Here is a 12,797-nt window from a genome sequence, read left to right as displayed (position 1 = left end):
TACAAAATAGTAACGACCGTCTTCAGCAAGTCAGGGTGGAGGACTGATCTCCATCAGAAAAGACTCAGGACACAGAATAACCAAAAGTAGATGCAGGACTTTAGAACCTGGGTCAAACCAACCAATTATAAAAAAAAAAAAAAAAAATTTTGAGATACCTGGAGACATTGCTAAAATGAGCCAGAATTAATGTTTGTTTATGTTGTACTGAAGTACAGCTGATTCACTAACATGGACCAGAATTTAGATTGAAAGGAATTAGTACCCATTTTGTTCAGTGAGATAGTGATACTTGGTTATGCAAAAAAAAAGAAAAAAAAAAGAAAAAAATGCCCTCACCTTTCAGAGGTGCCTGCTGATGTAGGGGTAAAATAACAGTAGTCTTGAAATCACTTAAAAAATAATTTTTTTTTTTTTTTTGCCTTACCATGCAGCATGCAGAACTTCCCAGACCAGGGATTGAACCCATACTCTCTGGATGCACAGAGTCTTCACCACTGGACCACCATAGAAATCCAGTACTTAAAAATTCTTAAGCCAAAGGACTTCCCTGATGGTCCCGTGGCTAAGGACCCATGCTCCCAAGGCAGGGGTTCGACTCCTGGTCAGGGACTTAGATCTCTCATGCTGCAACCAAGTTTGCATGCCACAACTAAAAAGATTCCATGTGCTGCAACTAAGACACAATGCAGCCAAATGAATCAATAAATATATATATTTTTAAATTCTTAAGCCAAAAGAATGGGAAGGTAAATGAAGAAAGTACAGCAAAATCTTGAGAGCAGCTGAAAGGCGAGGGGATGGGTGAAGAACAATCGATATAAAATTTTCTCTACTTTGGTATATATTTGAAAGGTTTTGTTAAGACTTTATTGAAATTGTGAAAAGAAAATCAGAAGCTGATAATGACAGTACAAGTAGCTCCCTTTTACTGAGACGTAAGCACAATATGCACATGATTGCACTTAATACAAAAAGCCTGGGTGGCAGGCACTTCTCCCCCGGCTTCAGGGCTGGAGAAACTGGATCAGAGGCTGAAGAACCTGCTAAAGGTGCCCAGCTGTGCCAGGAGCGGAGCCCAGGCCTGGCAGCCCCTGGAGTCATGGCTGCAACCTCAGCAGGGCATGGGGGCAGGAGGATGCAGGAGGCCAGGCTGGTCCAGAGGAGGCCCAACGGCTGCAGTTGGAGATCCCATCTCTGCTTGGGGCAGCCGGAGTCTCTGAACAGCCTTTGTTCTGCCTCAATGTGCCATTCAGCCCAGGGTTCTTAAGGACAATGGGTCCCACTGTTCAAAGGGGCAATGCCCATCCTGGGCAGCACAGGAGTCCCAGGTGGGTCCTGGTCCCCAGGCAGGCTGGCAACTACAATTGAGGTTCAGGCAGAGAAGTCCAGATTCTGTCAGGGGACAAGCACATGTCACTCTGCACATGCTGTTCCTTCTGCTTGGAATGCACTAAAATGTATCTCCATACACCACCACTCCTGACCCAGGAAAGGCTGCTCCCTTTGGTGCCAAAGCACCTGTTCTTCACAGAGCTGTGATCACCCCCCACCACTCACCCTGCAGTGGAGGGGACCCCTTCTCTCACTGACCCATCAGGATTAATTTCACCCCCACGCGGCTGGGACAAGTGCAGTTCCAGCTGCGTGTCCAGCATGAGCACTGTGCCAGGCAGTCCTGGGTTCAAGTCAAGAGACCCTTTGAAGCTGGGTGCAGAACCAGAAATGAATGGGCCACCTATCACTGCTCTGTCAGTCTGACTAAGCAGTGTGGAGATCAGGAGAGTGGGTTCTACAGGCAGATGGCCAGCATTCAAACCCCAGCTTGGCTCTTTACAAACCAAGTGATGCTGGGCAAGTGCCCAAGCCTCACCTTTCTCCTTTGTAAAATGCAGACAACACACACACATACACACATACATTGTGGTTTGTGGGGATCCAATAAGATGAAGCATTTAGCATTGCATTTGACATACAGTATGTGCCCAATAAATGGTCAATCATAATAATGGCTCAAAATCCTTCAAGCCAGGCTTCAGCAATATGTGAATCAAGAACTTCCAGTTGTGCAAGCTGGGTTTTGAAGAGGCAGAGGAACCAGAGATCAAATTGCCAACATTCACTGGATCATGGAGAAAGCAAGGGAGTTCTAGAAAAACATCTGCTGCATTGACTATGCTAAAGGCTTTGACTGTGTGGATCACAACAAACTGTGGACAATTCTTCAAGAGATGGGGGTACCAGACCATCTTACCTGTCTCTTGAGAAACCTGTATACAGGTCAAGAAGCAACAGTTAGAACCAGACATGGAACAACAGACTGGTTCAAAATTTGGAAAGGAATATGATAAAGTATATATTGTCACCCTGCTTATTTAACTTTTATGCAGAGTACATCATGCAAAATGCCTGGCTGGATGAATCACAAGCTGAAATCAAGATTGCCAGGAGAAATATCAACAACTTCAGATATGCAGATGATAACACTCTAAAGGCAGAAAGTGAGGAGGAACTAAAGAGCCTCTTCATGACAGTGAAAGAGGAGAGTGAAAAAGCTGGCTTAAAACTCAGCATTCAAAAAACTAAGATCATGGCATCTGGTCCCATCACTTCATGGCAAATAGAAGGGAAAAAGTGGAAGCAGTGATAGATTTTATTTTCTTGGGCTCCAAAATCATGTTGGATGGTCACTGAAGCCAGGAAATTAAAAGATGCTTGCTCCTTGGAAGGAAAGCCATGACAAATCTAGACAGTGTAATAAAAAGCAGAGACATCACTTTGCTGACAAAAGTCCATGTACTCAAAGCTATGGTTTTTCCAGTAGTCATGTATGGATGTGAGAGTCAGACCATAAAGAAGGCTGAACACTGAAGAATTGTTGCTTTCTAATTGTGGTACTGGAGAAGACTCTTGAGAGTCCCTTCGACTTCAAGGAGATCAAACCAGTCAATCCTAAAGGAAATCAACCCTGAATATTCATTGAAGAACTGTTGCTGAGGCTGAAGTGCCAGTACTTCGGCCACCTGATGCGAAGAGCCGACTCATTGGAAAAGACTCTGATGCTGGGAAAGATTGAAGACAGAAGAGGGAGCAGAGGATGAGATGGTGAAGCAACATCAGCGACTCAATATACATGAATTTGAGCAAGCTCTGGGAAATAGTGGAGGAGAGTAGTCTGGTGTGCTGCAGTCCTCGGGGTCACAAAGAGTCCGACTTAGCAACTGAACAACAATAATGGCTATTATGTTTGCTTCATTATTGTTTAATGATGAAGACCAGGTGAGTAATTCTGCATGAGGGCTAACTGTGCTAAGTAACAGGACTCCCTAGGGCACCATGGGGCTAGTGGAAAGCAAACTATTCTGCAAGCCAACCGGGAGAACTAGGGGTGCGGAGTATAGAGTCTCATGGAAATATGACGTCACCAAATAAAGCCCAAGAGGACCAGGCGCCAGGTGTGTGTGAGCACCTGAGTGATGCTTACCGATACTGTTCTGACTGCTTGGCAGTGTTCAAGGCTGGCTGATCCACCCTTCTTCCTGCCAGCCCTCTTTCTCTCCCTTCCCTTCCAGGATTTTCCTGGGTCTGTGACGCCAGAGCCTTCTTGTTTTATCTTCTAGCTGGGTGGCCAATAAGAATTCTCATTCTTTGTCCCTTAGATGTTGGTGCTCAGCAATCTTTCTTTGTTCCTCTTGCCCCCGCCTCACTCTCCCTGCCCAGAGATATGGGTATCTTCTGTGCCTAGCGCATAGTGAGCACTCCAGAAATATTTTGTTGAATGAATGAATGGGTGAATGACCTTGTTCCTCAATGTTATACATCTGGCATCTCACCTCCCACTGGCATGTAAGAGGATCAGTAAATGCCGGTTGTTGAACACAAGGGGAAAAGTGTTCAACCTCATTGGCATTCAGACATGTATTAAAACAAATATTTTTTTCATCTATGATATCTGCAAAGGTCAAATGAATTAGAATACCCAATGCTGATCAGCATGAGATAAAGTAGAGAAACTTTCTGGAGAATAATTGGGCAGTGAGTGTCGAGAACATTAAGCACATTCATAAATTTCTACATAAAGTTGCACATGCAGGACTCTCTCTGAGCAAAATTATTTCAGATTTGGGGGGAAGAATGGGAATAGGGTGTCTTCTTACGTACATAGCATTCCTTCCCTCAGTGTTAGCTATAAAAGAAAATAGGCAGCCTAATTATCCAGCAGTTGGAGGTGATAAATTGAACTATGACATCTCTCAGGGGAGAGTGTGCAGCCGATAAAATGATGGTATTTGGAGGCAGGGCTGAGGGAACCAGTTACACACCCCTCATCCCTGCTAGGACTTGAAAACACACAAGGAAGATGGACCAAAGGGAAAAACATATCTTTCTTAATGGTAAATTCGGGGGCGGGGGGAATGAGCTAGGGACCCCTGCTCCACTGCCCCACCACCTCCTGGGCCTGCGGGGAGAGACAGATCTAAAGGCTCGTCTCTGAAATGAGGGAAACATAGGCTTCTTCTTGGTGGAGCAGAGACCTTAATACTATAGCTCCGCTCAGCAGAGAAAAATGGTCCAGTGAGTGACAGGTTCTCACCAGTTCCAGCAATCACAAAAGCCAAGGGAGGCGGGATCAACAATTCCACCCTCCTCACTACAGCACAACAGGACTATCCATAGCATTTGCAGAGGAGCCTGGTGGGCTACAGTCCACGGGGTTGCAAAGAGTCACACATGACTTAACGACTAAATGACAACAACTCATAGGATATCGAATAATCGATCCTTTGAGATTTTCCCCACCCAGGTGGCACAGTGGTAAAGAATACACCTGCCAATGCGGGAGACACAGGTTTGATCCCTGTGTCAGGAAGGTCCTCTGGAGTAGGAAATGGCAACCCACTCCAGTATTCTTGCCTGGAAAATTCCATGGACAGAGGAGCCTGGCGAGTGGACTACAGTCCATGGGCTTGCAGAGTCGGACATGACTGAGCGTCTGAGCATATTGCATTTGTGGGGTCTAGTGCAAAGTGAAAATGCAGAGGATAAAAAGCAGGGAGAAGTATCACTAAAGGTACAAAAATATAAAGCTTTCCATTCTTACCCATGACTGGTCTTAGTTATTTGCTATTTAATGACAGTTGAAAAAAAAAGTTTATTAACATGGATTTTATCGCCCAGTCTATTGTGTAATTACAGCTTTAAATGCAAATAGAAGAGCATTGAACTAGAATGCAGAATCACTGAATTACACAATTTGTATCTGGGAGCTCCTGCAGGTACACGTAGCTTGTTCGTACAAGAGCAGTAAGAACACTGCACGTTTTTATTTCACTCTTTGACGCTTGAGTGTTTTAGACACATATCTCCACTCGCAGTGATGAATGAGGGTTGACGGGAACAGGAACTATGGGCCGCCTTTCCCTTTCTTTTGACGCCATCGTTTTCAGAAGTAATGCCTAGCTAGACCAGGGATGTCTCACGAGTAACAAAGGGGTTATGTTAGGGTTCCTTGGGCTGTGTGCTTCTTAGAATACCACTGCCTCCTTCCAGCATTCAAAACAAGTTTTCTGGTTCAAAAAGAAAGTACGGCCTTTCCGGGCTGTCAGTGCCTCTGTTTACACCATCACGGACATGCTGACGGGTGCCAACTCACAGAAGTCTGGTGGCCCCAGGATGCTCAGAAGCTCAGTGATATTCCAAGTGACCCCAGGTAAGTGTGAACAGTGGAGTTGCTTGTTGCACGTGTCACTTCTGTTCCCCGTCATGCTCTACTATCCTATCAAAGGTAACTCACAAAACACGGGTTTAAGGACACAATTATTAAAGATTTCAAGGTGGGGACAGTGGAGAATTAAACCAAGAACAGGCTTCTTGGTCCTTCTGAGCATGTGAGCATGGGGCCTACCTGGATTGCATGCCCAGAAAACCAGCCCTTCAGCAAAGGGACTGGAAAATTCTTATAACCTCATGCTTAATGAGAAAAGTACCCTTCAAAATGGTTTATATGGAAAGATTAAGCTTTTATTAAAAACAGACATGGGCATTTGCAAAAGATGGGAAGGAGCTATGGCAAGTGGCTAACAATGTTCATCTAGAGGCCATTCTTTTCTCTTTATCTGCATTGTTACTCTATAATCCTTCCCATTAAGCACCAGCCTTTCACACAGCCATGCTTCGGGTCTCAAGACCTAAAACACCTCTCAGGGAAACATCCCTTAGATATGCTGACTTTAAGGATAAAGAACAAAAGCTGCAGCAGGTAAAAACAACCAGGAGATGATGTGGAAGCATTGTATTAGCATTTGATTTCCATCTTGCAGAAAGAAAATGAGAAAACCCCTACTTCGTTGACTGCACCAACCTTTAAGTGAGGGCTGGCCTCCACGACAGTTTGAGGAAACTGATAACAATAATAGCCCCTGCCCAGAGTGAACTGTTGGGAGTCCATGCGGCCTTGTGGAATCCCAGGGCAAGAAGCAGTGCAGGGAAACTGCAGCCCAGAGAGGTGATGTGACTTTACAGGGGACAGCCACCGGTGTCCCATTTCAGCCTCCCACCCTGCCCCCACGCCAGAAGTGGAAACAACATCAGCTCATGAAACCCCAGGAAAGCTTATGAAAGGGACGGTTCTAAGTGGAAGCAAAAGGAACCAAGATTTCAAAAATCAAAGGCCGGCTCTCCCGCTTTCCCTCTGGGCTGGCTCAGGTCACTGTCAGACATAACCTCCCCTCTCAGCTCAATATCCCTAAGGCTGGAGATGAAGTTGAGTCAGCCAGTCTGACATTTCTATGGGCTGTGGGTGTATTAGTCATTCAGTTGTGTCCGACTCTTTGCAACCCCATGTACTACAAAGCCTGTCAGGCTTCTCTGTCCACGGAATTCTCCAGGCAAGAATACTGGAGTGGATTGCCATCCCCTTCTCCAGGGATCTTTCCAACCCAGGGATCAAACTCCATCTCCCACATGGCAGGCAGAGTCTTTACCATCTGAGCCATCAGGGAATATGCAGCTAAGAGCTAGTCTGACTCCAACTCCCAAAGAACAGACATTGTTATTTATGGACAATATCTATTAAGTCCTGACTGTGCCCCAGGCCCTGGGCTGGGTACGATCACATGCACCAAGCCATTTAATGCCATGAGTCCACTGAAGGTATTCCATTCACAAAGCATGGTGGGGGAGTCCACAGAGAAGATGCAACAACGTCAAACACTTGCACACCCCTCATTTCAAGTGATCTGCAGAAAAACCTGGAACAGAAACTAAGGCTCCTGCCCAAGATTACAGACCCAGAGCAGACCTCACCAGGAATGCAGATCTCCAGACCCCACCAGGTCTCCAGACCCCACCAGGAACCTAGGTCTCCTGACAGCAGATCTTGGGATCCCTCATGTGGCTGGAAGTACCAGGAGGGGAAATCAGAACTCTGCAGCTTTGACTTGAGTGCGTGAAAGAGACCAAAGAGGATTTCCAAAACAGAACGCAAAACAAAACAAAAAAAAACCAAAAACCCAGCTACCTACTGGCTTTAAGTATCTTGTGTTTTGGTCGTGAGTGACAGGGCAGCTTTTCTGTTTTCTCGACAATCAGTAAAGGCTATATGAGTAGGGGTGCTGCTGGCTGCAAGTAACAGAGACTTGGTTTAAAGTTTGAGGCAATGAGTAAATATAGAAGCTTATGGAACTGGAAGCCCAGAGGTAGGGTGGACATTAGGCCTGGTTAATCCAGGAGTCACCAACATCTCACTCACTGTTGTTGGCTTAAGACCGGCTTCACCATGGTCTCAAGGCGGCTGCGGGGGCTGGGAGGTGGGGGGGGGGGCTTCTGTTTTCCATCACAAGAAAGGGAGCAGCTTCCTGCAGCTCTCTCTACTCTCCCTTCAACCTCCACAAAGGACTCCCATGTTCATTTTCGAACCAATCACTGCAAGGGGAATGGAAGTTCCCCTTCCTGGTTCATCCCTGGTTCATCCCTGCCTGCCCAGACCCAGATGCAGAAAAGGATGTGCTTGGTAAATGCTACTGCATGAAAGAGGATGAACGTATTTCTCAGATCCAGTCTAGCCTAGAAATGTCTATTTAACTCACCCTAAAGCTGAGTCCAGGTTTCCCTGGGGGCTCAGTGGTAAGAATCCAACTGCTAATGCAGGAGACTTGGGTTCAGTCCCTGAGTCAGGAAGATCCCTGGAGAAGGAAATGGCAACCCACTCTAGTATTCTTTCCTGGGAAATCCCATGGACACAGGAGCCTGGCAGGCTATAGTCTATGGGGTTGCAAAAAGAGTTGGACATGACTTCAAGACTAATCAAACAAATGAAAACCTGAGTTCTAGGACTACAGCAAGAGAACATGGCCAGGAAGAGTCCTTCTTGAAGTCATATTTGGCTCTTGAGAAAAGTCTAAACAGAGACTCCTTGGCATTCTCTGGTCCCTGGGACCCCTTTCTCTAGGGCTCAGGTCCTTCCACTGTCCTCAGGACCTTAACTGCACTGCTCTCCCCCAACACACATCCATTCTGCAAACTTCTCTGTGCTCCATGGTGACACATGTCCATGCCTAGTGACCAGAAGGTGTGAATGACTAACAAAACCTAAACTCTTCCCAAGGTATTTGGGATTTTACAAGAGGAAACTGAGGAAGTGGGCTCCCACTGGTGAAGATGACATTTAACTCGAGACCTAAAGGATGAGAAGGAAGAGCAGGAGGTGGGTGTTCCAGGTAGTGGACACAGCCAGTGCAAATACCTTGAGAGAAAGGAAAAAATGCCCTGCTTAAGGAACAGGAAGGAGATCACAGCCACTGGGGTGTTGTGTTTGCGGCCAAATGACCAGCTGGAACAGGGATTTGTACACTTGGCACTTTTACAAACTCCCAGCATCCATTATTTGCTTGTGAAGCTCCTCCAGGAACAAGACTTTTAAATTCTAACAGTACCATGTATAAAATGCTTCTAATAGGCCAAAAGCACTGTGCCAGATGCTGTCTATATTAGCATAACCACTGGTATCCCCAACAATCCTTTTAGACAAGTCATTATTACCTCTCTATTTAGAGGGGGAAAGTGAAGCTCAGAAAGGTTTAGTAACTTGTGCCTGTTGCACAGCACATGAAGATTCAGAAGTAGGACTTGAACGCAAGTCTGTCTGACCTCTGAGGCTTCCCCAGTGGCTCAAGAGGTAAAAGAATCCACTTGCAATGCAAGAGCCACAGGAGACATGGGTTCAATCCCTGGGTCAGGAAGATTTCCTGAAGGAGGGCATGGCAACCCACTCCAGTATTCTTGCCTTGAGAATCCTCATGGACAGAAGAGCCTGGCAGGCAACAGTCCATGGGGTCACAAAGAGTCAACACGGACTCAACCGAGCATGCACATATGCTGTCTGACACCCAAATCCGTGACCTACTCTATGCTCTGAGCACAAAATATGAGCAAGATGCAATAGCAGGAAGGTCTGTTTCCATGCAGGGTGGCCATAAATCTCATATAATTCTAATAATTATTGTTATTGCTTTCTTGACTAGACCCTGTTCTCTGAGGACAGGAACTCTGAATCCTGTTTCTTGCTGCATTCCTAGGAACAGAGCCCTAAGCCCTGCACACAGTGGCACTCAGTCTGGGATGTGGACAAAGGCTAAGCCTCAGTTTCTTCATCTATAAAATGGGCATGTGGGGTATGTGGAGCTCCTGTGAGGCCTCAACACATAATGGGTTCTCCACACACGTAGGCTGCTAGTTCACAATTTGTAGTTCTGGGGTCAGTTCATCTACCATCTCACCTATGCTGTGCTGTGCTTAGTCACTCAGTTGTGTCCAACTCTTTGCAACCCCACAGACTGTAACCTGCCAGGCCCCTCTGTCCATGGGGATTCTCTAGGCAAGAACACTTGAGTGGGTTGCCATGCCCTCCTCCAGGGGATCTTCCCAACCCAGGGATTGAACTCAGGTCTCTCACGTTGCAGGTGGATTCCTTACCATCTGAGCCACCAGGGAAGCCCACCATCTCACCTAACCCCCACATAAACCCTAAAACTTGTAGACAGGGTGGTATTATTCACTCCCATTTCACAGATGGGGAAAGAGATTTGTCCGCATAATGGGGCTCCCTTCTAGAATTCAGGCTGCCCGGGGGGCAGGACCTGTGTCCAGTCCCCAGGGCTAAAACACTAGTAGATGGTCAGTAAATATTTGTTGCATGAATGAAGAATTAACAACCATCACCTCCTACTCTGATAACTAGGCACGTCTCCCTTGTTCCTCCCTTCTAAGAGCTGGTGAATTCATGAGAAAAACGGGGAGAGACAGGATAAAGAAGGAATTAGGGTTTGCCAATGTCCACTATGAGTCAGGCAGTGATTTTTACTTTAAGTCACCGAGTCCAGCTCCTTGTTCCAGCATCCTCCATGCACAGATGAGAAAGCAGAGGCTCCTCCAGAAAGCCAGATCAGGATGACCTGCCAAGATCCCCCCTCCTGGCTCCAGCCAGACCACTGGGGCACCTGCCAGCAACTCAGCAGCCTTTCACCTCTGCCTCTCAGCAGGCTGCCAGCAAAAAGAACACCCAGGAAACACACTGATCCTTCCTCGGCCTCTCCAAGGCCGGCGACAAAGGACCCTTTTCAGATGCCCTGGACCCCCGCTTCCCCAGGAAACCCCTAACTTTAGGCAGAGCCCTCAGCTAGCCCGAGCAGCCCTGCCCCCTCTCCCTACACACACCTATCAGCAAAGCGTGACTCAGCGCTTCTCCTCTGGGGAGCGGGGAGCGCCAATCTCCAGCCTATACTCCGCCCAGGTCACACACCCAGCCTCAGCATCCCTGGGTCGGGACGCCTGGGAGCCCACCCCGCGCTGGTCCGGCGCTCTCCAGGCCTCCGCAGGGTTCCGACCGGCTCCTCGGCCTCATTTCCGGCGGAGCCTGGAATCGGCGCTGGCTGGACAGCGCCCGGAGTCGAGTCACCACCGCTCGGAGCCCACACGGGCTCCTGACCCGGGCTCCCACGCGGCCCAACCCCGCGGAACGCAAAGCCCTGGGCCCCTCCCACAGAAGCACCCACCAGGGAACCTCTTACTAAAACCCACCAACACCTCTGCAGCCAGTCCGGCAGCCCCTAGGGAAGACGCAGTCAAGCCTCTTAACCCGGGAAGGTCTCCGGGCACAAGGGGTCCCCACCAATGCATGCCAACACCCCGCGCGGCCGGCCCTTCCACATCCGCAATGGAGGCTCCAATCCGCGGGCGCCTGGCTAAGGCCTGGGAGCTTCCCCACCGTTCCCTGGGCAGGGTGGAGCCGGGGTACGCTTGAAGTTACTACTGGCTTATAAGAAGGGGTCGCTGACCATCTAGATCCCACCAGCCTCGGAGTGGGGAGTAAGGCCAATTTAGGGAATTTCCAATGCAGGGCCCGTTTGGGGTAGCAGGTCCCACTTTGGGGTTCAGACAGTGTAGGGTCAGCTGTTCCTGTCTCATTTTATTCACCAGGAAGAAAAGATCCACCCCAAACCAGCCACCTTCTCTCACCCCGCTAAGGGACCTTGCTTCTAGCCACAGGGAGGGGCCGAAAACCTCGAGCCTCTGGGGTAATCTGGCCACGGAATTTTTTTTTCTCCTCCTGGGTCGCTCTTAGTCTCCGGGGAGTGGGCAACCTAGAAAATTCTGCCGGGCTCTGGACTGGGATGAAAGGGCAAACCCAGGATTTTAAGCCACTAAATTCGCCCGGGATGTCTTCACCAGAGTAGCCGCAGAGGTGGCTTTTACCAAAAATGAGGGCCGGGGCCGATTCCGGGTGCCACCAGGCCTGGAGGCAGAAAGCTGCCCGCCGGAGGGCGGCGCGGAGGAGGGCGCTGCCCTGTCAGGCTACGGAGCAGCAGGAGACCGGCGCCCTCCGGCTCCCTCCCTCCCGGACCGGGGCGTGGGGGGTGGGGTAGGGTGGGGTGGGGGGACACGACACACAGCGCGCGGTCCAAACCTTCGGAGGGCATTCGGTGCGACGGCATCCCCACGCCGCGGCCGGCCGGAAGGGGCCTCAGACAACACGTACGTTACCTTCAGTCACATAGCTGTGGTCCCGCAGGAAGCTGTGGTTAATTTTCCGCGTGTCCGTGTCCTCGCCCATTGAAGGCCGTGCCCGGTGCCCTGGGCATGCCCCGCCGCCGCACACCGATGCAATCCGCAGAGGTCGCGCCGGGCGCGCGGGCCATGCCGCCGCAGCCTAGCAAGGGCGCGGGCCGCCGGGGCCCCGGAGGGCGGGCATCGCGCGACCAGGGGGAGGCCGGGGAACGGGCGAGGGCGGCCGAGGAGGGCGCCGCGGTCAGGCTTGAGCGCGGCGGGCGGGCGGCGGCCGCGGGTGGGGACGGGCCGGGTCCCGGGCGCGCATTCCGGCCGGCGGTGCGCGCTGCGTCCGTGCGCCCCGGCGGCGGCGGCGGCGGCGGCCGGGTGCCGGTGCGCCTGGCTGCGGCGGCGGCGGCGACGGGAGGGGACGCGCGCGGCGCTGCGCCGACCGAGCCGGGGCCGAGCCGGGCTGCGCGGACTGGGGCCGCCGCCGCCGCCGCCGCTGTCGCAGGCCCCTCCCTCGCGCCGCCCGCTCCTCCGCCCCCGCGGCCCGCGCCTCCCGCCGCGCGCCCGCCGCCCAGCACCCTGCAGGTGGAGCCGCGCTCCCCCGGCAGAAGCTGCCCCTCTGCGCTCTCAGTCTCACGGATGGACACCTTTGGTTCCTGGGTATGCCAGCGGGCGAGGGAGGAAGGAGATGACCAGCGGGCGGGAGGCACTGGGCAGCTGAGCATTTGGGGGCCACTTTGCGTGCC

General features: G+C 50.4%; 1 protein-coding gene across 1 annotated transcript in view; it reads right to left on the bottom strand.

The window, feature by feature from the left end:
• PPP2R2C (protein phosphatase 2 regulatory subunit Bgamma) overlaps positions 1-12,300 on the bottom strand; it is a 163,007-nt gene extending 150,707 nt beyond the window's left edge. The window contains exon 1 of the mRNA XM_055589071.1: positions 12,040-12,300. Within this exon, the coding sequence (XP_055445046.1) occupies positions 12,040-12,109 (70 nt within the window). The 5' untranslated portion in view covers positions 12,110-12,300. The remainder of the gene's footprint in view (positions 1-12,039) is intronic.
• Positions 12,301-12,797: the final 497 nt, after the last annotated feature.

The sequence above is a fragment of the Bubalus kerabau genome, chromosome 7, assembly GCF_029407905.1.
Source record: "Bubalus kerabau isolate K-KA32 ecotype Philippines breed swamp buffalo chromosome 7, PCC_UOA_SB_1v2, whole genome shotgun sequence".
Taxonomy (NCBI): Eukaryota; Metazoa; Chordata; class Mammalia; order Artiodactyla; family Bovidae; genus Bubalus; species Bubalus kerabau.
The sequence above is the reverse complement of the archived record's forward strand: the minus strand, read 5'-3'. Positions and strand labels throughout refer to the sequence as shown.